The sequence below is a fragment of the Parasteatoda tepidariorum genome, chromosome 8, assembly GCF_982258835.1.
Source record: "Parasteatoda tepidariorum strain Cologne lab strain chromosome 8, Ptep-v5.0, whole genome shotgun sequence".
NCBI lineage: Eukaryota > Metazoa > Arthropoda > Arachnida > Araneae > Theridiidae > Parasteatoda > Parasteatoda tepidariorum.
In genome coordinates this window covers 33007984-33030254 of record NC_141762.1, presented here as the reverse complement: position 1 = coordinate 33030254, position 22271 = coordinate 33007984, and the positions used below count along the sequence as shown (strand labels likewise).

The following is a 22271-nucleotide window of genomic DNA, read 5'->3' as shown; positions in this document are numbered from 1 at the left end:
TTATTTAATTTCTGGAAAAAAAATTAATCAATTTTGAGATGAAGTGGCAACTTGAAAGTTTAGAATAATATAAATGGCATCATGCACTCATTGTAAACAAAAGTCCTCGCCGCTGAAGCTGCTGGAACGTCGAAAAATATCTAGTTTCTAAAAACGAGCATAGACTACGATTTATGAAAAATAGAAAAAAAGCGTTCTGTTATAAAATAAAGAGTCAATAATTTATGATTTTCAAAATCTTTCGATGAGAGATTATTATTGAATCTTTTGACAACAGTTAGTTAGTATATTTCTTTTAGAATTGTTAGCTGATTAATTCTCTTGTGTAAGACTTTTTTTATTATTAGATTGTATGCAATTTATTTGACATTTTATTAATCTAATCAATTGATTAATTGGGACCCCGATTAATTTATGATATATTTTATTGAAGTCACTCTCAGTGATAATTTTTTTTTTAAAAAAAGCTTGTGCTATGTCTTAAATTAAATTAGTTTGTCACTAATTTGTTTCTTTTCAAGTGTTCTGTTGAATTATTTCATTCAACTAGGGCAAAAAATTTTTTTTATCGAGTATAAATGTCTTTCCTTGGTTGTGATATCCCCCCCCCCCATTTTTTTAAGAGTATTATATCATCTATTATCAGACTTTAAAAAAGAGGTTTGAAGGATTTTTGGTGTGTAAAATAATTAGCTGCTAAAGAGGCTTGTTTTGATTCGATACATTTTGTGAAATGTTTTTTTTTTAAGAAAAAAATTCTTTTTATGGGAATACTTTTGAAATTTAATTAATGTGTAGTTTATACATATAAAGTATGTAAAAAGACTTGTTCCGCAAAAAGTAATTTTAAATAATCATTTTTTTTTCCCTCTATTTTCTGAAATTTGTTTTTTACTTCATTTGATATGATTATTTTCATTTTGTATTTTCTAATTCATGAAGGTGTTCACTTGAATGAATTATATATTTTTTAATATTAACCAGTGATTAGTTTGTGATAATAAATAATAGTGTTAGAAATATTAGTCTTTTGGTTGTAATATTGTTTTTAAATAATATTAGGCATTTCAATGCACTTTTTCAAAGCTATGAATGATTAATGTAAAAAAGAAAAAAAATATATAAAGAAGCCCATATAAATAAATCAAATTTTTTGTTTTCATAAAATTTTACTACCATTATTTTGCCCATAAGAGGTTTTGCTTTTCCATATTTTAATTGCAAGTAATTTAATGTTTTCTTTTTTTGAGATTCTGTTTCATGATATTTTATAAATGCTTATTCGATAGCCTTTTTTCTATTGAGCTCTTTGATCACAGTCATAACTAAATTTTGTTCTAAATTTATTAGAATCATTGGGCGATCTTAATTTATTAATTTTTTTTCAGCTAGGTGGCACAAGAAAATTTAAATATTATATTTATTTATTTGGCTGTTGTATGCAATGGAAATTTTGATTTGTGTTAAAAAAAAAAGTAGTTGAATTTATCTGCGCCCAGTTTTGCCATAAAATATCAAATTAATTTATCGAATTTTATTCCCTAGAAATAGCCACCTCAAACATTTTTCTTTATTTTTAAAATTATTATTCTTACTGGGAAGTTTTGTTTCTTTATATTTTTGATTTCTCTGAATAAAAATGTTTTAGCCTTTGCTCTTAAGAGCCATGTTGTATTTAATCTTTAACTGTATAATTGAAATATAATTTTTAATTTCAAAAGTAAGTCTTTTAATAGAACCAAAAGTTTTAATAATTAACAAAATTAATAATTATTTTTAGTGTAAGGCTTTGGACAAACACCCTATTTGTCTAACCTCTATGTTTAGTGAAATAAAATATTTTATATAATTTCATTAAAAAAAAATGCCAATTTTAACTAAATAAGAAACATTTAGACATGACATATTTTGACAAGTGAAATCTTTTGAATTCTATAGATAATCTGCAAAATATTCTTTAAAATTTGTTTTCTTTCAGTTGTTGTGATATCCAATTCCACTGATAATCTGCAGTACTTTATTACATATGTTTTGTAGACATTGTAATGTTGTTGTTTTAATTTGTTTCTATGTTATAATGTATGTATATAATTTGTTGACCTATGCCTGTTTAGGCAGAGGGGGTGCAATTGTTCTTGTTTTCCAGTGGTGCCATCTATGGCCGAGAATTATATATATAATTTAAAATTTTATATACAAATATGCATGTAATGTATACATTTTTTTTAAAACTTATTTATATTTTGTTATTTAAGATGTGGATGGCTGGATCTATTTATTCTCATCAAGAAGTGTATGTAGAGACTGTTTTTGAAGATACCAAAAATGTCTGTGTGCTTTCAAGAGTCCAACTTAAGTAATTAACTACTTATTTTAAAGAGCTTATTTAAAATGTTGAACGCGCACATGTTGAAATTTTTTAATACGCTTGATTTAACTTTAATGTTTTAAAAGAATTTTTTTTAGTTTATAATTTTAATGGTTATCTTTCTTTCATTAAATTCCTTATGCACTTCTTTATAGATTTAAGTAGTGTTTTGTTTAATATATATTTTCAATTATGTAGGTTTCGTTAAATTTAGCAAATGCAATAGTAGTTACCTTTAGTGTGCTTTTTTGTGAATACCATTTGAGAAGTTCTCCATTAAACAGTTTTTTTTAATATTTATATTCCATTATGTTTTTATTCTTGTAATAATTTTATCTCCGATTTCTACAATTCTGAACCATCCTTATAAGACATTGTTTTTATCTTTTATCTGATAAAAGGAAAAAAAGAAAATTACTGAAAAAATGTATAGTCTTTAGAAATTAAACTCTTTGTGGAAACGGTAAGAAGCTTTCTTCTAGATAATTTTTGTTATCTTGCATCAGAGAAGAGTCCAGGAATCATAAATCCTTGTAGAGTTCAGCAAGATTAAAACAGTTAGAAACAGACAAATGTTTGTTTTGAAGATGAGGACACAAGATATTAAAATTCATAAAGTCCCCTTTACAATAGAGTGGACAGTCTGGAGACGAAACAACACAACAGTATATGATGTTCAGGGTATAAGTTTCCATGTAAAAAGTTGTGGGAAGGGGTGATTCTGAAGTTTACTCTGTATTGTGCCTTAAATGTCTTAAGGCAGGGGTTTGTCCAGACATTTTGTGAAAGGTCCGATTTTGTAAAATTGTGAAAAAATTACTCGTAATTTGGGAATATAAAATAGTCCTTAAGTCACATTCTTTCAACCAGGGTCCGCTTTTGTGAATTTGTGCAAATAGGGTCCGTTATTGCAAAAAAAAAAAAAACTTTTTCAAGGAGTTTTTAAATTGTGCTCAACACTGTAAAATTATAATTAAAAAAATTAAATTTTAAAACATAAACAGTAGTTGCAGCTACTAAATTAGCGATGCAACATACAAATATTTGGTATTTAGCCTATACTGCTGAACGCAAGATATTCATTTCGGACGAATAAAGGAAGAAGCATCTGCCAAAGACAAAATTTTGTTCGTTTGTTCTGTCTTTCTTCCTCCGCCCTTCCTAGGAAGGATTTATTCGATTAACAAAACAATAATGAAGATAAACAAATTTGTGAAGGGTCCGGTTAAAAGATAAATTATTTTGTAAAGGGTCTGTTTTTAAGTTAAAGTATTTTGTGAAGGGTCCGTTTTTATGAAAGGATATTTTGTGAAGGGTCTGTTAACGGACCCAAATTTCTTCTAAATATTCATCTAAGGAATATGCTTTTAACGCACAATGTTATATTTTTTCTTAACTGTACCAATAAAGATGCTGCTAAAAGGAATGGTAAAATCATAAGTCAAACAGCTTATTTTATCAAAAGCTTTGCGAGCAAAAATACTAATTAGTTTTTCTTAGTTAGTTGTAGTTTGTTCTAAGGTGCATTGTGTCAATGAGGAAAGTTTTGTCTGTTTCTAATCTAGATTGACTAGTAAGGTGATTTTTCCAATGGGCCAGTTATTGTCTTGAACTCCTTTCATTCAGTTTCAAGAGTTGATTGTCACTTCTAAGCTCTTGGTCAGTTAAGACTTCCACGGCAAGAATCAGGATAGAGCATGAAGCTGCAGCGATGATTCTCAAAGCTTTATTTTGAGTTCTATCCAAAATTTCTCCACATTTCTTTAGGAAAGTAGCACCTTTTGCTGTTGCGGCGTTTCTTTCTTTATTGACCAGATAGTCAGTGTCTGTATGTCTTTTTGTTTAAAGGATGAATAAGTGGCAAGCAGTTTTACCTCCATTTGATTCTTAACTTGGAGAAAATTCTGTGCGGTTTTTAAACTATGCTTGATTTTTTAGAAGAGAAACTTCCCGTATTGAATACAAAAAAAGAAAGAATTTAAGTATATTAGATTAATTACGCTCTTTATTAACATTTGTCTTCTCTTTTCTAAGTTAAATTTCAATATGTGTATGATATACTTCTGCTCATCCTATCATATACCTTGCAATTATCTAATCTTATAATATGCTTAAAATATAGTTTTAGCCTGCTTGTTTAAAAGAATTAACCGTGTAGAAGTTTTTCTTTTCTTTCCAATAAAAAACTTCTTTTATAATTTTAACTGTACCTTTCCTGTATTATCAAATTAAACATGTGCTGTTATGATTTTTTCTGTTTCTTACTTGGTGTACTAGAATTCTAGAACTTCATACATTTTTATTATTTTGGGTTCTTTTTTTGTTGTTTTGTATTTATTATTTCTTGTGTCTTATTTAGTGCTTATAATTTCTCCTTCAATGATTTTTTCGATCACATTATAATAATTTTTTCGTTATTAGTTATACCTTATTAGTTTTTTAAAAAATAATTGTGCTATTAAATTTAATCGAGATTCGGCTTAACAGTGCACAGTGGTTTAGGCACATGGCTATCATTATGAAGAACCAGAGTCTCATCTTTTGTTGCTGCTTGAAGTCGCCCAGCTTCAAATCAATGGGTATCAACTTGTGTTAGAAAGTGAAAGTGGTGTCTCACAATTTTGATAATGTTCACCAACTACTTGTCCCTAGGCCACCAACTGGCTGTTATGGGAGTGTTTTACTTTAAACTATTTATATCTTTTAATTTTTAAGTATCTAAATTTCATAGTTTTTTACTTGCTTTGATTTTTTTTAAAAAGGAATTTTATCATTATAATTTCTATGTTGTGTTTTTTTTTTTTTTTTATTTAAATTTTTTTTTAAAAATATAATAAAAAAATTTTTGGGCATGTTATGTAGTTTTTTTCTTCATATTTTTTAGCTAATTAGCAGCAGTTGCACATTAACCATTAAAATGCCTTATTTGGCCCACTGACTGCTGTTCGTGTGTAGATTTTCTCTTCATCGGAGGATAAACTTCAATTGTGTTTTTTGTTTAACTTCTGTGCTCTTTATAATCTTTTTAACTTCTCTGCTCTTTATAATCTTTTAACTTCTCTGCTCTTTATAATCTAAGCCCAAATAAGATATTAATAGATTTATTATGTTTTTAGAGAAAATGGATGTTTTAATTTTAGTTCACTGTTTTAAACATTTAAACAGCCAAGTTGTATTTTTCCTTTAAATTATTTTAAGGGATTATAACCCAACTCAGCATGATATTAAAAGAAAAGAAGAGGAAGAAATACCATCTGATGATAAAGAGATAAATGGTATAGAATATAATTCGGTTGAAGATTCTACTGATTTAAATAATGAATTTGATCAAGATTATGAACCTGATATTCCATTTGAAGGAGAGTTTGAAAATGATGTTGAGTTGATGAAAAGTATGGGGCTTCCGGTGAACTTTGGAAATCAGGTATGAATAGTTTCTTTCGTCTCCATTAGTGTATTTACCAATAACTCTCTTACCTTTTTACAAAAATTTAAATTAATAAGTGAAATTTTTAAATTATAACATCAGTTAATATAATTAATCAATTATAAGTAAAAACTACTTCCAACAATCTATAAGAAATACAAATTAAGATTATTCTTTATTAAATCTATCTTAATTCCAAAAAAATAAGTAAATAAATTGTCCAGAAATACTTTCCCAAAAAATACTTTGCAAATATTCGGGCAACCAAATATTTGGCTGAACATTCAAGCAACTGAATATTTTAAGCATTTAGGCAACCAAAAATTAGCAAAGTATATGGGATATTTATTTTTGGTTGCTCTTTTCATGTGTAATATTATGATTTAAAATGTGTAGGTAAGTTTTGAAATATGGCATCTTTAAGAATGTTTATTGATTGAAACTATCATGAAGTTATAAACTATATTTGATTTTTCGTTAGATCTAAAATTTAAGATTTTCTCCACTACTTGACTGTTTTTTTCTTTTCTTTTTCACTTGGTGGGTCATGTAATCCTAAAATAATGTCTTATTTTGAAATTGAGTTTCTCGGTATGTGGTATGAAAAAGGTTGTTTTTCTGTTCCCTTTTTTATATTATTTTAGCACTTTGATCTGCTTGTTAGCTTGTTGTACTACATATTAGTTTAAGTAAATTATTTTCCTTATATGTTCTTTTATAAGTACTGTTTAAGTTTTATGTTAAATACTATTTACTTAAAATACTGTTTTTTTGTTATTAATAATAAAAAAAACTCAAATTGGGTTTCTTGGTGGGAGAAGGTTATTCCTTTGTTTTCCTTTTATATTATTTTAGTAATCCTAATTACTTATAAGTTTAAATGAATTATTTTTCTTTTATGTTCTTCAATTCTTATAAAAAAATTTTTATTTTTAATTTCATTCTTAGAATCGACGCCATTACCAGAAGAAGAAAATGCATGAAGATGAATTTAACTACTCTGACTATAATAGTGAATATGATCATTATAGTTCCAACAACTACGAAAATGTAAACTGTGATGCTGATTGGAATGAATACTGGAATCTGCACGGAGACACTATACTAATGAATGCATGGGTCCAAAAATACAAGGACTACATCAATCCTGATTATCTTAACGAGCCTAACACTGATCAAATGTATCCTGAGCAACCTGATAAATTTACAAATAATCAGCTTCAAGATAATGAGGCCGTGATTGTTGAAAATGGTGAAATTAATCCAGACATTCTCGGTCGTATGGATTGTGATGAAGAAACTGCAATGTCTCAAAAGTGTGATGATACTGAGTTAGAATTTTTAGAAGAGTTAAAAACACAAAATATTTTTACTGAAAGTCAAATGAAAAATTTTGAAAATGATCTTCCTTTACAAAAACCTGAATATGATAACATGTTTGCTTGTAAAGTTCCTCTTGAAGATGTTTCCCTACCCACAATGCCTTGCACAGATGATGGATGGGATGAACTCTGGTTACAACATAGTAGAGAACTGTATGATCATCATTATGAACTCTTTAAAGATTCGCATATGGCTCAAAAAGAAAAGTCTATTGAAAGGGGATATTCTGAAGAGAGCGGTATTCTTGAATCTTGTTCTAATTGTAAGAAACCTGATTGTTATCTTTGTTCTTCTGTTGACATTGGGGAATGTGCTCTTCAGTTTGAAGAGTTAAACTTAAATCCTGATGATGATTTTTCTGACATTGCTCCAGTTGTGCCATCTGCTCCCATTAGCATTTCAAATAAGCAAACTGAGATTTTGCATAAAAATCAAAACAGCTTAGAAAGTGATATCTTTTCTAGCTTACCAGCTTTAGATGATTCCACATTTTCTAAGCCTTTTTCTTCTGTAGGTGAAGTGTTAAAACCAGTAGAAGAGATTACTTTTGAGCAAATGGATAAAAGTGATGATGAACCTCCTACTGAAATGCCTATTAAAATTAAAAGAAGGTAATTAGTGTTCTTTTTAAATATTTTTAATTGCTGTGTCATTAAATATTTTTAATTTTATACACTTTATAATTGTAAACTTCCCTAATTAGAATATTATTAGCAACAGAGCTACTAGAAAATATTTTCAGTGCTATGTGGACTCTTTGAGTACAGTTACGAAGATGTTGAAAATAGCAGAGAATAGTAGAGTCTAGAATTTAATAAAGGCTTTGTTAATTAGCAATCATGGCAAGTGCCTCATTAAGATCTTCAAAAACAACAAAATCCCTGTTATATAGGCTGTATCAGGAGGGGGGGGGGATTACCTTCCAAATTTAAAATTTCAAGTTGATTAAAAGTTGCCACTGCGGTTATACATTTATCAAATAAAAAGACAACAAAAAAAAAGATCTCCAAATTTATATAATAATTTAACTTGGGTTGGAAATATGCTTGTTTGTAAATGAAAGGTACGATTCTTATATACATTCTGGAAGACCTATGTGCTACATGTTATTCAAATTTTTTTTTTTTTTTACTGTTACTTTACGTTTTAAGCTTACTTTTTTTAACTTGGAAGCTAAAGTTTGTTTTATATTTGTTTTTCTTTTTTTTGCTCTATATGGAGAAGAATTTGATGGAAGTTGGTAAGGATTGAAAGAATCAGTAGATTATTTATCCTGGACTTTAAGTATTGATTACAATTTGTAGAAAAAGAATTGGTTCTTGGTGGGAAACAGTACTTGAAAAAATATATTTATGAAGTTAAGTAATCGTTGAAGAAAATTATCAAATTGTTCATAGTTGCTTCTCCGAAATAATGAAGACATACAAATATATCTAAGACGAAATATATTTTAATGAAGCTCAGATTAGATTAATAATAAAAGGAAATATTTTATTTTTGCCATTCAGGAGTTCCAAACTAATGACACTTCATACAAAGGAATTTTTAAACAAAAAAAATAATTTATTTTAAAAATGGGCCAGAAGATCGGAAGATGTGACTGCAGGTGTATAAGCCTGGCAGGACTCTGACTATTAGGAAATCAAAAATACAAGTGGTTTGTTGATGTTAGAATAGTTTTTGCTCAAGCACTTTTTCTTATTCTGAAGCCATATGTGCATAATATGCACGAACAGAATTTGTGATCTTCATGCTGAATTTTTTTTGTATTACTGTTTATTGAGAAATTTTTTCTTCCAAAGTCTACCTTCTTCCTTTTTCTGCTCCACAGTTAGAATTATTTTTTTTTGTGCTATTATAAATAGTAAAATGAGTTGCTCAAAAAAATAAGATTATTTTAGTGTAAAAATTAAAAAGTGATTCTTATTGAACTATTTATTAAATATTAGCAAGGAAATGTTTTGAGCAACTTAGACTTTGGATATATAAAGAGCCAAGTATAAGGTTTTGTCAATAGCTAGTTATATTTATTTGAAAAAAACTTCTACGTTTAAGCAAATATATGCTGGTATGCATAATAATCAATATAGAATTTTGTGAAGCTTAAAACAATTGTAAAAAGTCAATGAATTAGAACAAGTTTAGGTGGAGATGAAAGGGTTGAAATTAGTTACAAATTGCTCACAGAAAGTTTTTTAAATGAGATTTTACATTCACAGAATATTGTTCCTTTGAGTCTGCTTTACATATTCAAGTGTGTTGATGGAAAGGAAAGTGTGGGGAATAATTAGGAATTTTAACAAAAACAGGACTATGAAATGTGTTAGGCAAATGTTGAGGGAATCCCTGAAATTCTATTCTGCATAAGCTTGTGTATAGTAAGTAAGATTTTGAAATCTGAACAGCGAGTGCAAATGACAATTTTAGCATTGCTCTTAAAATTTTTCAAAAATTCAATTGAGCATATTTGTGAGGGACAGACATTTAAAAAATGAAATTTTTTCATTGAATTAACATGAATGTGAACATCAATGAGAATCAATGTGAATTCTGCTTGAGGGCTATGTCATTGAATTAATATTTCTAAACTTATCTGTACTCATGTGTTTATTTTGCATATTATTACATTGTTGGAACCTGTTTCTGAAAAATTAAATAATTTAAAATCAACAGTAATTGGAATGAAAAAAAGTATGTTATATAATAAGGAGCAAAATTAATTGAGAACATTGCTTGATTCTTGTAAATTGTTTTTATTGTGAGTTGGCTGTGATCAATGCTTGAATTTTACTGAATATATTTCAACTTTATTTTGATGAGTTGAACTTCTAAAAATGAGTTTTGCTTAATGTAACTGAGTAATGTAATCAAGAAGGGGAACAAGTAACAATAAATAAATAAAAATTGAAATACTTTGTTAATTATGTCAGTATTTGGTAGTATTGATTAATACCAGTTTATTGATTAATTACTCCTTTTTTTTACCCTTTTGTAAAGAGCAAAAATTCAGTTGGTTTATAACTAAAGTTTTATGAAGCATTATTTTAATTATTGGATGCAACAAGTGATTGTACTTTTGATTTGTTTTCAGGTTAAAAGAAATTAGATAAAAACTTATTTGAAATTATATTAGTTATTATTTTTAATATTAAATTAAAAATTGCCTAAAGTTTTTATGTAAATTATTAATTAAAAATTGGATTGAATAAGTTACTGAAGCGATTATGGTAATAATTAGTGATATGGTTGATATTGATTAGTCACTAACAATTTATTCCTTCAAAGCTATTTGCAAGTTTCCATTTATTTGTTAAATTTGGCCATCCATAACTTTAGAGAATTAGTAATTATTTTTGCAAAATAAAGCAATTTTCAAGCATAAAGGATATCCATGTTTACTTGCAGGATAATTTTTCTAACGAGATTATAAGATTATTTCTATTTTGGTTTTTAGATTATTTATTTTAATATAATATTTTACTTTTTAGGTTGTCTCTTGATGACAATGAATCAGTTGAAGGTGTGATAGATGTAAATCCTATAGATCAAGTCACAGATTTAGGCTTTATGATGAAACCAACTTGCATCAAGTAAATTTTTTTAAAAATCTCTAAATTCATGTAATTTTTTCATGTTTTAGTTTGGTGATCATAATATTATTACCTTCAGCTCCATGGTTGCTGCCAGTTGTCATTCTATGCACGTTTGCTTGCTATGTCTTCAGATATATTTTTAATGGTTTTACACACATTGAAAATCAGAAAAATGCCTAAAAACTAATCTAAAGTTAATTTTCATGCTTTGTATTTTAAATAAAAATTTAGCAAAAGCTCTTAAGTAGATTGGTTAATATCATGATAATTTAAAAAAAAATTTTTTTTTTAAAAATCAAATCTTTTTTTTACATATTTTAATTAAAACTCTTAAAAAATGTAATAATAATAGTAAATATTATTTCCCAGTGGTATATTACTTAATATTTTTAACCCAAAATAGTTAAAATTCTTATGAATATTATAAATGAATTACTGGAAAAAGAAAGTCAGAGTTGTTTTTATTTAAACTCAATAATTTAAAGAATTTGTAAGGACAAGACCTAATTTTTCTTAGTTGGTTACCAAATGAAGGATAAATTAGTTTAGATCAGGTGGCATCGAAAAAATCAAATATTTTAAATCATTTTTGGCAGTTTAAGTTTTTCTTCATTATTTATATACACTATGTTTTTAATAAATTTGTGTATGTGTTTTTAAATAAACGTAAAATTATTTTTATATAATCGAAGCATGTTTGTTAAATAGCAATTTATTTTACATATAGCTAATGAAAGATTAAAAGTTTCTCATCTCTTTAATCTAGATTTCATATTTTTTTTTAAATTTATTTTTTATGTAATTTATTTCAAACATCAAATAATAATTTAGATAAAATGAACTCAATAATTATTTCTTTGTATAAAGCCTGCAATGTCTATGAAATCAGACTTAAAAATAATCACAACCTTAGTAATTCTTTTAGTGAAAACCAAATTTTTAAATATCTCATTTGTACAGATTCTCTTTCTTCACTTTTTCTTTTGCGTAACACGACTTCTACTGAGAAGCTTGTGGTGGAAATTCACTCGATTTTGAACGCTCTTGAAAACGTAACTATTCATTTTTCTTACGTTCGTGGCCATAGCGGTATTTTGGGCAATGAAAGAGCAGACCAATTGGCTAGGGAAACTACGTGTGGTGAAATAGACTTAAGGGTGTCTGTTCCAGCTTCTCACTGGAAGCGCATCGCTAGAGATAAAATCATTGCGGACTGGAATGCTGAATTTCTTGCTTCGCCTCGGTCGCTTTGGACGAAAAGGTTCTTTCCATCCATTTTTCACCTTTTGCAATGTAAATTCTTTGCAACTGATTTTAAATTGACCCAAATTTTAACAAACCATGGAAATTTTAAAAGATATTTATTTCGTTTCCATCTGCAGACCAGTGGAATTTGTGCTTGCGGTGATGCTGATGAAGATGCTGAACATATTCTTCTTCATTGTAGTCTGTATGCGAGTGCCCGAATGAATTTAAAGACTGATTTGAGACGTCTTTCTATTTGTTGCCCACCTGTCTTGTCAGAACTGGTCAAAAGTATTGAAAGTCTTGCGGCCTTGCGGAATTTTGTTTTTAATGTAAATGTGTAAATTTTTCTTCTTTTTGTTTTCTACTTACAACTGTAAGCCTCATGCTATACTTTGTGGTGCATGAGGAGTTTTAAGTCGTTTAAATAAAAAAATAAAAAAAATAAATAAAAATAAAATTAAAAAAAAAACCTTAGTAATTCAATATTTTTTTTTTTAGCAAAAAAATTATAATATGCATAACATTCTGTTTTCCCATTGTTTGAAATCAAATTTCTTGTTTATCATTTGCAGAATGTAGTGAAAAAAAATAACAGAAATACAAGTAAATTCACTTAATGAAAAAGCAAATTATATAATTATGATAGAACTGAACTCAATTATATGTCATGGAAGCAGCATGCACTCATCAAATCTGAACTGTTCTCTATGATAATTATTTAAAAATATTGTGACTTAAAAATACTTTTTCTTACAAGGATTTTTTTTTTTTTTTGACTTAACAGAATAGACAAGATTCATGGAGTTAAGAAGTCTCGGAAAAGACAAAGGAGAAAAAAATGTCCTTTTAAAATGTTTAATTCTAATTCTGCATCTTCAACAGAGGTAGGATTTTTAAATTGGCTGGTATAATATATTTAGATTGTATTTAATATTTTCTAGCTAAATTTTAGATGTTTTTAAAAACATTATATTTTTATCTCCAATTCACCAATATTTCAACTAAGGAGTTCAGTATTTTTCAGGAAGAAACAACGGCTTAGTAAATTTATGCAAATGGGTTTAATTCATCAAAATTTTCTTTTATGAATTATTTCTGTGCATGAAACATGTTAATATTTAAAATTTGAATGTTTATTTCCTTCTTATATATAGATTAATTATTATTTTTGCTTCATAAGCATATGGAAATGCAATTTTTACTTATAAATCATCATAAAATTCTTTCAAAGTTCTATACACTGTTTTAAACTGTGACCGAAAATGACCACAAACTGTGGATTAGTGGGTAAACTAATGGTTAATTGTGAGGTCTTTAGTTGAAAAGAACTGTATGAATAATGCTTAAAGTCCTCTATAATAATAGAATTGATTGTTAATGACATTTTCTTCCCTTTTTATCTACTACCTCATTATTCTCTCTCTTTTTTTTTGTATCATTGAATTAGACATAGTTGCCTTGAAATATATCAATTTTTCATTTATTTTGAGTTTGGTGAATAATAGTCACATCTAATCCTCTAAGTTCTACTTTCAATCTAACTTTGACTGCTGAATCATTGATTATTTAATATATTTCGAAAATATTGCTACTGGATATTACCCTTTTTTATTTTATGTAATAAAGAAAATGAAATAATATGCATGTTTGAATTGTTAGAATAAAAGTGAATTGGATGCAGTTGAAAGCCTAAATAATGCCACAGAGGTACTTCCAGAAATCCCAAATGAAACAGAAGCATCAAATGTTAATAATAATCCAGCTTATAAAAAGTATTGGTCACAAAGATACAGATTGTTTAGTCTATTTGATGAAGGGATTAAGCTAGATGAAGGTAAGTTTATTTAGTTTTTGAATGGTTGTACTTTATTCTAATCGTAATTCTTTTAAAGTTTATTGTTTAATAAAATTTTGTTTTAGGACTTTTTGCGCTGTGTTATCCATTGTGTAAGTTAATTCATTGTTTAAGTGTATTTAGTTTTATGTGTTATAAGTTCATTCTTATAGTCATTTGTTTAATACATAGCATCTTAAACAATGTTAAATTAAAAAGTTTAAATTCTTTATTGTCCCTTGTACAAGTGCAGGAATCTGTCCAGGCCAAATTTACTTCTGTTTAGCGGTACTTTCACAAATTCAAATTTAGGAAAAACGGTAGTTTCACAAAATACTTTTTTTTAAAATTTCATTTTTGTATCCCATAAGAAATGAAAAATCCATATTTTTACCATATTTTTGTTTTTATTTTTTAATCTAATTTTTAATTTTCACAAACTACGTCTTAAATTTTCTCAAAATAGGTACCTTTCAGAAAAACCTAGGCAGACCCCTGAAGTGGTTCGTTGTACTAACTCTCTGTTAAGGTTTTATTTCAGATTATGCAAAATAGACGGTCTAAAGAGTTTTCATCTAAATTTATAGTAATTTAATTGCAGTGGGTATTTTAGTGCCTTGCTCTTTGCCTGTTCAAAAAACAATCGGAAAATATTTTTATAATAAATATTTGTTTTTAAAAATAAGAAGAGTAATTAGAATAATTTGTTTAAAGCTTTAAATCAAGGAAAACTCTTATCTTTAGATTTTCTACATTACATAATTGCCTCTTCTGAATGCTATGGCATTTATTTTAGTTATATTAATATATTTTATTATCATTATTATTATTATTATTTTTTTTTGATGAGACTGCCATTTTCAATGTCTTGTTTTAAAAAGAAATTTTAAACGGTCTTTTTCTTTTCAATTTTATAAAGCTGTTTGTTTAGATTTATGGAATGTAATTTTTAATCATTTTATTTAAAACTGACTAGTTATAAACTTATTCAATACCTGTTTTATTAATAATAAATTAAATATGTTTTAATTTAATTATTTTTTTGTCTGAAATACTTTCTTTACACTGACTATAGATTCTGAAATATGCATCAAAGTAGTCTCTTTTCAGCTTGTAATGACTAAAAATCATCTTTCTGTTATTACAATATATTTTTATTTTTACTACCATTGCAGAATCTTGGTTTTCTGTTACTCCTGAAAAAATTGCTGCTCATATTGCTGAGCGATGTTCCTGTGATATTATTGTGGATGCTTTCTGTGGAGCTGGAGGCAATTCTATTCAATTTGCACAAACTTGTTATCATGGTAAATATAGCTTTTATATTATATAACAATGGTATAAGTCCTAACTAATATTTTTCATTGAGTCACAAATTTGATAAAATGTGTAAGTAGTATTCTAAATTTAGCAATATTACCAACCATAGAACTGTCTCTTTATTTGATTTGATTTCCCACTGTAATTTTCGTGAAGGTTAAGTGATTTTCCAAATAATTTAATAATCTGAGCTTAGGCTTTCTTCTCTTTGAAATACCTATTTACTTGGCTGTGAAAACATTCTTATTAATTCTGGTATCGGGCATTATAATTGAATGTATTAGTAGAATAGAAATTTTTGGTAACATTTTAATAATATCTAATAGAGCATTAGTTTTATAATAATTTTATTAATGTTATCTCTTCTTAAAAGTTTATTGTTCCTTAGCTAAATACTGACTCCTTAATCATAAGGCAATTTTCCCACCTTTTTTTCTTTTCTTGTTTTCCCATTAGTTTCCATATCAAACATAGTTTCTAGTACTATTTGATTTTGTTACCTCGAGTTTGTATAGTCCTAAGCTTTATTATATCTTGTATCTGGCCCTTTTGCCACTATACCCTTCATTCAGTTAACATCTTCATTACCTTGATCCACACACGTGGACCCATGCTTCTTAGCTTCTAAAAACATGCTATAAGAAAATTTATAGTTTTACACTCACTAAAACATTCATGGAAGTTTAAGCTTTCTGGGAGCAGGAGTGGTTTTCAAAAAGTAATGCTAAATCCACACACACGAAAATGTAAGTAATTTTAAATATTATATAATTTACTTATTTTGAAAATAATATTTTTCTTTTGACTTATTAGTTCAATTATCTGTATGAAGATTTTTAATTTATATTTACTTATTATTGAATGCAGTTACGAACATGCAGGTCCACGTGTGTGTACCTTGGTTACGTATTGCAAAATTTATGACAGCATAGTAGTCAAGTGAAATCTCAGAGTATTATGAGTATTTAATTTTATATCTAGTTAGTAATATTTTTATGTGTATTTAAATAACTGTTTCATATTAATGTGTATACATATATTTAACTTTTTTTTGTGTTTTTTTTTTCCTAATTTTGAAATACTGCCCAGAAGAGTTAAGTATTTTTTTTATAAGTAATGTTAGATTCTTTTCAGTAGTTATTTATTTTGCATGCTTTAAATAATTGAAATAGCTTTGAAACTGAGATCTTATGCAGTATTGCATTGCACTTAAATAAAACTGCGTACTTTTTAAAATTTATTTTGCTCTAAATTGTCATTAAATCAATTCATCAGTGTATTTAAATCAACCATAGTATAATTATATGAATGTTTGTTCCTACTATAAGTGTAATTTAACATTTTAAAATTATATTTTTTTACTTAGTTAAAATCTGTGGTTCATATATGAGTACCTAATTAATTATTAGCCCTCTCTCATTCATATTTAGTTTATTTTATTATGACTAAATGCTGTAAAATCAAAATTCGGAACTATAATTTTTTTTGCTATGTTCCTTTATGCTTCAGTTGTGAAGGGGTTAATGATCATGTGATTCAACATATATTCTGAAAATGATTGTTATATCTTTAAAGTGATATTTATGTTCATACTATTTTATATCAGTGCTTCTAGCTTTTATTTTTATGTTAATCTTCTTGTGTTTTATCTTTCTTCTTTCCAGTTATAGCAATTGACATTGATCCAAAGAAAATTGAATTAGCTAAAAATAATGCCAAAGTGTATGGTGTTGATCAACATATAGATTTTATTGTGGGTGATTTCTTTGACCTTGCACCTTCATTGAAAGCTGATGTCGTTTTCTTAAGCCCTCCTTGGGGTGGTCCAAAGTATTTACAAAGCAAGGAGTTTGATATAAATCGAATTGAGCCAGATATATATCCTTTTTTTTTTAATGAAAATCATTTTCTAGAACATCAGTTAAAGATATGTCTTTCTTCTTGAGTTATATTTATTTATGTAGAGATGAGATTAACTCATCCATATTCTATGGCCTTGTCATATTGAAATCATATTTCATTGTTAAATAAATATGCCAATGTGATGAATCTGATGAAACTCGTGAATATATTTCAGATAATTTGCTTTCTTTTGCAATTATATGTTATTTAAACAGTGTATGCTTAGAATAATATTAATTTTATTTGTAATCTAAGTTAATCATCTATATGTGTATGGTGTATATAAAAATAAAAGTTTTATTCTTTTAGCATTATGTCAATTTCATAACTTAGAAGAAAAAAAACAAACACATGAAATATTAAAGTAGCTGATTATTAATGTAACTTAAAATAACTTTTCTGTAAAGCAATAGGTAATTATGTTCAAAAGCTGATATTTTTTATTTATTTATCTATATAATTTATTTTTTATTTTTTCAAAATTTTTTTAAACATAATTATAGCCACCTTTTTTTGAATTTTGCTACTTAGTTTTGTTTTAACTCTACAAATAGTTTTGGATTTTAGATGTGTTTATACTTAGCATTGTACTTCTAAAATTATTTTAAATCTTTTGAAAGCCATTGGAAATGGAATATTTCTACCATGAACTTCTTTTTATAAAGTTCTTGTATATCTGCATCCTTTAAAGAATATATTGATTTACTACACTGTAATTTAAATGTTTACAGCTTCAGAGATTTTTTTTGTTGCTATTTTTGATTAATATACAATGTAGCTTTATTGCTATGAAACATCATCTATATATTGACAACCAAAGCTATAAGCATTTTTTAAACTAAGTAACAAATCATTTCAATGTGTTTTTGTATGTTTAAGTAAAATTTATTGTTGATAAGAATATAAGTTGTCTTGCAATTGGAACTCAGCATTTTGTAAGCTAATCTGAGAGGCAGGAAACGAGAAAAACGTTTCTTGATAGTTTTGTGACAGCTATCTTGTAAAGACAGCTCTATAAGCCATCACGGCATACACATAAATTTACAGTCTAATCTCCATTTAAAAAGCAATTTTTAAATTTTTTTAGAGAAAAGTTTATGTCAGCAAATAAGTTTACACACATTTTAACTTTTTTTATTTTTATATTATTCAAAAAATTAATCATTGATTTGTTTATATATATGAATATCACATATGCATGTTAAATTTGTTTCTTTTCTTTTTCCTTGTGAACAAAGCAATATGGTGATCATTGTTATTTCCTTAACTTTTTTTACTTATAAAACATTTGAAGCAAGTAAAAAAATAACTCACAATATTGCTCTCTTTGTGCCAAGAACTACTGTAATAAATCAGGTAGGCTTTATTATTCTTAAAAAGTGTTTAAAGTGAGTATTCTATTGTGTAGTTATAGAATGTATTATGTAATTCTATTATGTAGTCTAAGTGTACTGTTATTTTACTTGAATTTATTATTTACTTAATTTTTAAGTTGCATACTGAACTCATTGTAAATAGAGTGAACTAAGAAAAGAATAGCATTTTACGTATGAGAAAAACTTATTTTATGCTCTAGTATATTTTATTTGATGTGCTAAAGTTAGACACTTGTGATTTGAAGTAAAATATAGTAAAAATAAGAAACCTATTGTCTTAGGAGTAAAATTTTATTTAAAAATATCAGAATTATAATTTTATAAAAAAATGTGCTAGAAATCACATCAGACTACAGAAAGTTTAATTAATGGCAATGCCAATAGAGATGGCAATAGTAATGGTACTGCCAATAGTAATGATATGTCATGCTCTTTTTTGTTATTGCACAATAAAAATACTTAAGAGGAGAAAAATAATAGAGGAAGAATATAATTTTTTTTTTTTCAAAAATAGTTTTAGTGTATTTACTGGTGTTTCATGATTTTTGTTTTACCAGTACACAAGAAAATACACAGTAATGCTTGCAGTTTCAAAATTTTATCTTTTACCTTACACTTTTCAGGATCATTGTATTCCGGATTTTTCGTATAAATCTTAGGAGTTATAAAACTAGGAGTGAGGCATATGCCCTGGAATTCTTCGAATCTTAAGGCTGGTGATTCGTGAAATTGTGTGAATCACAAACTTATGTTTAGATAAAATCCTGCATGTTTAAAATTTCCTTTTTGAAAATATAGCAAAATTTGGTTAATGAAATGTTTATTCTTTTTCTTATTATCCCCCTGTTATTTTTACTAAGTTTGCATTCATGTGCTATAGCTAGTTTTTTTTATTTTAGTTTTTTTTACACAGATTAGTTAGAAAACAATTGTAAAAAGGCAGCAAAATAAATGTGTGAAATTAAGAGTAAAAAGCAATTTCAAAATCTTGTTTTTTAATTTTTTCATTGTTATTATTTTTTAATTGCCCTCTACAAAAGTGGTTATTTTATAATAATTTTTAAAATTATATTTTTAAAAGTCTGAGATCAGGTTATAGTTTTCGATCAACATAATAATTTATGACATAATCTATGAGAGGATTGTGGGCAGCTGTTACAAATTCTGATCAGTAATATTGAATATTAAACCAATGTGGTATATATGTTTCCCATTTTTGTTTTATTTGGTTGCTATAAGATTCAGATATTTTTTCATGGTAAGACATAGATATTTCACTTTGCTAAGTTATCTTATCACATTTTCATTTAATATGCTCAATTTGAGCTGCTTCTGATTTTCACATACTTTAATACACTGATATTTTTTATGTAATATTGCAACACACGAAATTCTATTCACACATCTGAGAACCACTTTTTCATACAATCAATTCTATCGTAAATTCACATGCTGTTTTGTCCATTTTTTTTTTTTGCGAATAATACTATTGGGTAGTTTTTAATTTTCTGATATCATTAAGAGCTGTAAAATTTAAATTTAACTTATGAGTTGTCACTCTGAAATAACCCAATTAGTCTTCACTGTTGGTGAACAACAATTTGTCTGTAAGTCTGATTGCAACTAAAAAAATCAAAAAGTTTAGGGTTATTCTAAACAAAAGCTTGAGGGCACTATAATGTATGATAGTGTCTAAATGTAGGGCATATTCTAGAGAAAGAAGCTTTCATTGAAAAAATTGCCTTATATTTGCATTATAGTATTTTTACAAGATCTTGAATAGTTTTTTGATGCTGTAAAATGTAAAGGTGATAATTTGTTTAATGCATTGCATTTTACTTGGAAGGTTAAATAAAACAAAATTTGTAACACTCAACTATCAGTATATTGTTGTTTCCAATGCTACTTGCCAATACTAGCAAGCCTGCTTGGTGAAACCAAGCAAATTTAAGACAGAGGGTGCACTTCTTGTTTATCAGTGGCACCAGCTTTGGCCAAGAATACACAAGTCACAGCGACACTTCACACACAAGTCACAGCCCGGTTTAGAGAGCAGATCCATTCTTACATCTATTCATTCATCCACTAATTGTAATTTTGACCTGAACCAGAGAACGATCAATCTCCAATTCAGTACCTCCTGAGGTATACACCGAAGAGCCATTACATTATGACCACCCTCCATCTATAACTATGGGCTCGTCCAGGTTTTCATGGTCTGTAAGCTACTTGAACATAGTTGCAGACCAGGTTCACCCATTCATGGCAACAGTTTTTCCTGCGGAGGATGGTGTTTACCAACAGTATAATGCACCATGTCATAAGAGTCGAATCGTCGAGGAACATTCCAATGACTTTCAAGTCATGTCTTGGACCCCAAATTCACCTGACCTTAATCCAATAGAGCATTTGTGGTCCTATTTGGAAAACCAAATTCGTGCTGCCACGCTGCCCCCTCGCAGTGTGAGGGGGCAGCGTGGCAGCACGGGAATTGCAGGACCAGTTGGTGAGCCCTTGGTACCAGATACCTCAGACAGGGTGCGTAGCGTTTGTAAAAAGTACTTAAAGGTGCTTTTTGGGGGATTTCGTTTTTAAAAGCTTTTAAAGGTGCTTTTTTCGGCTGGCGTTTTTAAAAAGTGCTTTTTTCCGAATTTTTTTTTCTTCCCTTCAGTGATATCTGGTGGTTCCCATGCATTTCACGAAAAATGGGGAGTTTGCTACGTAATCATTCACGTGGACTTCATGTCGTACCCACATTATGACTTGCGCATGCACGCACACTTGAGACCGAAACCCGAGTGCCCCAATTCGGATAGAGAATATCAGATCCTTATGAAATGTTTTTCTTTTTAATTTATTTTAATTTTGTTCTTGTTTATTTTATTTTACTTCTAACACTTTTTTTGACGTAGGGGATAAGGGTACTTTTGTTCTGAGTTCAGGATCAAGTTGAATTCACTCAGTGATGTGGGAAAGTACTGATTGTTTCGATTTACGCCCGTTTCTTTTTGGGGTTTTTTTAACGCTAAAACTGTTTATAAAAAGTTTTTGTTTTTCAATAATATCATTGATTGAATATGAATTTAATTTAGTGCTTGAAAATTTTTGTAAAGTGCTTGAAAAGTTTTTAAAAAGTGCTTATTTTTGATTCAAAGATTTGGCTAAGCACCCTGCTCAGACTACCTATCAGCACCTTGTGGAATCAATGCCACGGCGGGTGCTAGCAGTTTTGAGGGCTAAAGGTGGTCCTACATGTTATTAGCAGGGTGGTCATAATGTAATGGCTCATCGGTGTATGTTATTTTCATCAATCAGTATTAGATAAATGTGCCTTAACTTTTCAAAACGATCACAAGAAGCCATTCATAAGTTGTTTTTGTGTCATATATTTTGTACTAACCTTGAATTTTGATTTAGCAAGCAACTTGATTTAGTGATTTGAATAATTGATTCTGTGCAAATTCATCTAAATTTAAATCAGAGGCATCATGGAACTCTTAAAATATTTTAACTCAATAACTTTATTGGTATTTATGAATAAATTTTTTAAGTTGATTAAATTATTTTTTTTAGTTGGTCCAACTTGCTGGCGATGGCAAACAAGTCGAAGTCGAACAAAATGCGGTTAATAAGAAAGTTAAAACAATCACTGCTTATTATGGAGATTTAGTGCTAACGGAGGAAACTGAAGATGCTTAAAAAAAATTTTATTATTGAAATGTTAAATAAGAGTGAAGCACATTGTAATTAAACATTTGAATTCTGTTTTTATTGAAGTCATTTTTTTATGTTAATAAATTTTAAAATTTTTTTATTCTGA

General features: G+C 27.8%; 1 protein-coding gene across 2 annotated transcripts; it reads left to right on the top strand.

Annotated features, from left to right (window-relative positions):
• Window positions 1–80: 80 nt before the first annotated feature.
• Tgs1 (Trimethylguanosine synthase 1) lies at window positions 81–22271 on the top strand. 2 transcript variants are annotated; one of them, XM_087150099.1, is made up of 12 exons: window positions 81–325; window positions 2256–2356; window positions 5567–5792; window positions 6744–7440; window positions 7693–7789; window positions 10667–10768; window positions 12804–12903; window positions 13679–13853; window positions 15029–15160; window positions 16838–17051; window positions 18353–18431; window positions 22025–22271. In XM_087150099.1, exons 2-12 carry the CDS (start codon window positions 2256–2258, stop codon window positions 22148–22150), a joined length of 2049 nt encoding a protein of 682 aa, XP_087006225.1. In that variant the 5' UTR covers window positions 81–325; the 3' UTR covers window positions 22151–22271. The 2 variants fall into 2 exon arrangements, with proteins under 2 accessions (XP_087006225.1, XP_087006224.1); XM_087150098.1 differs by having other exon boundaries at window positions 6744–7789.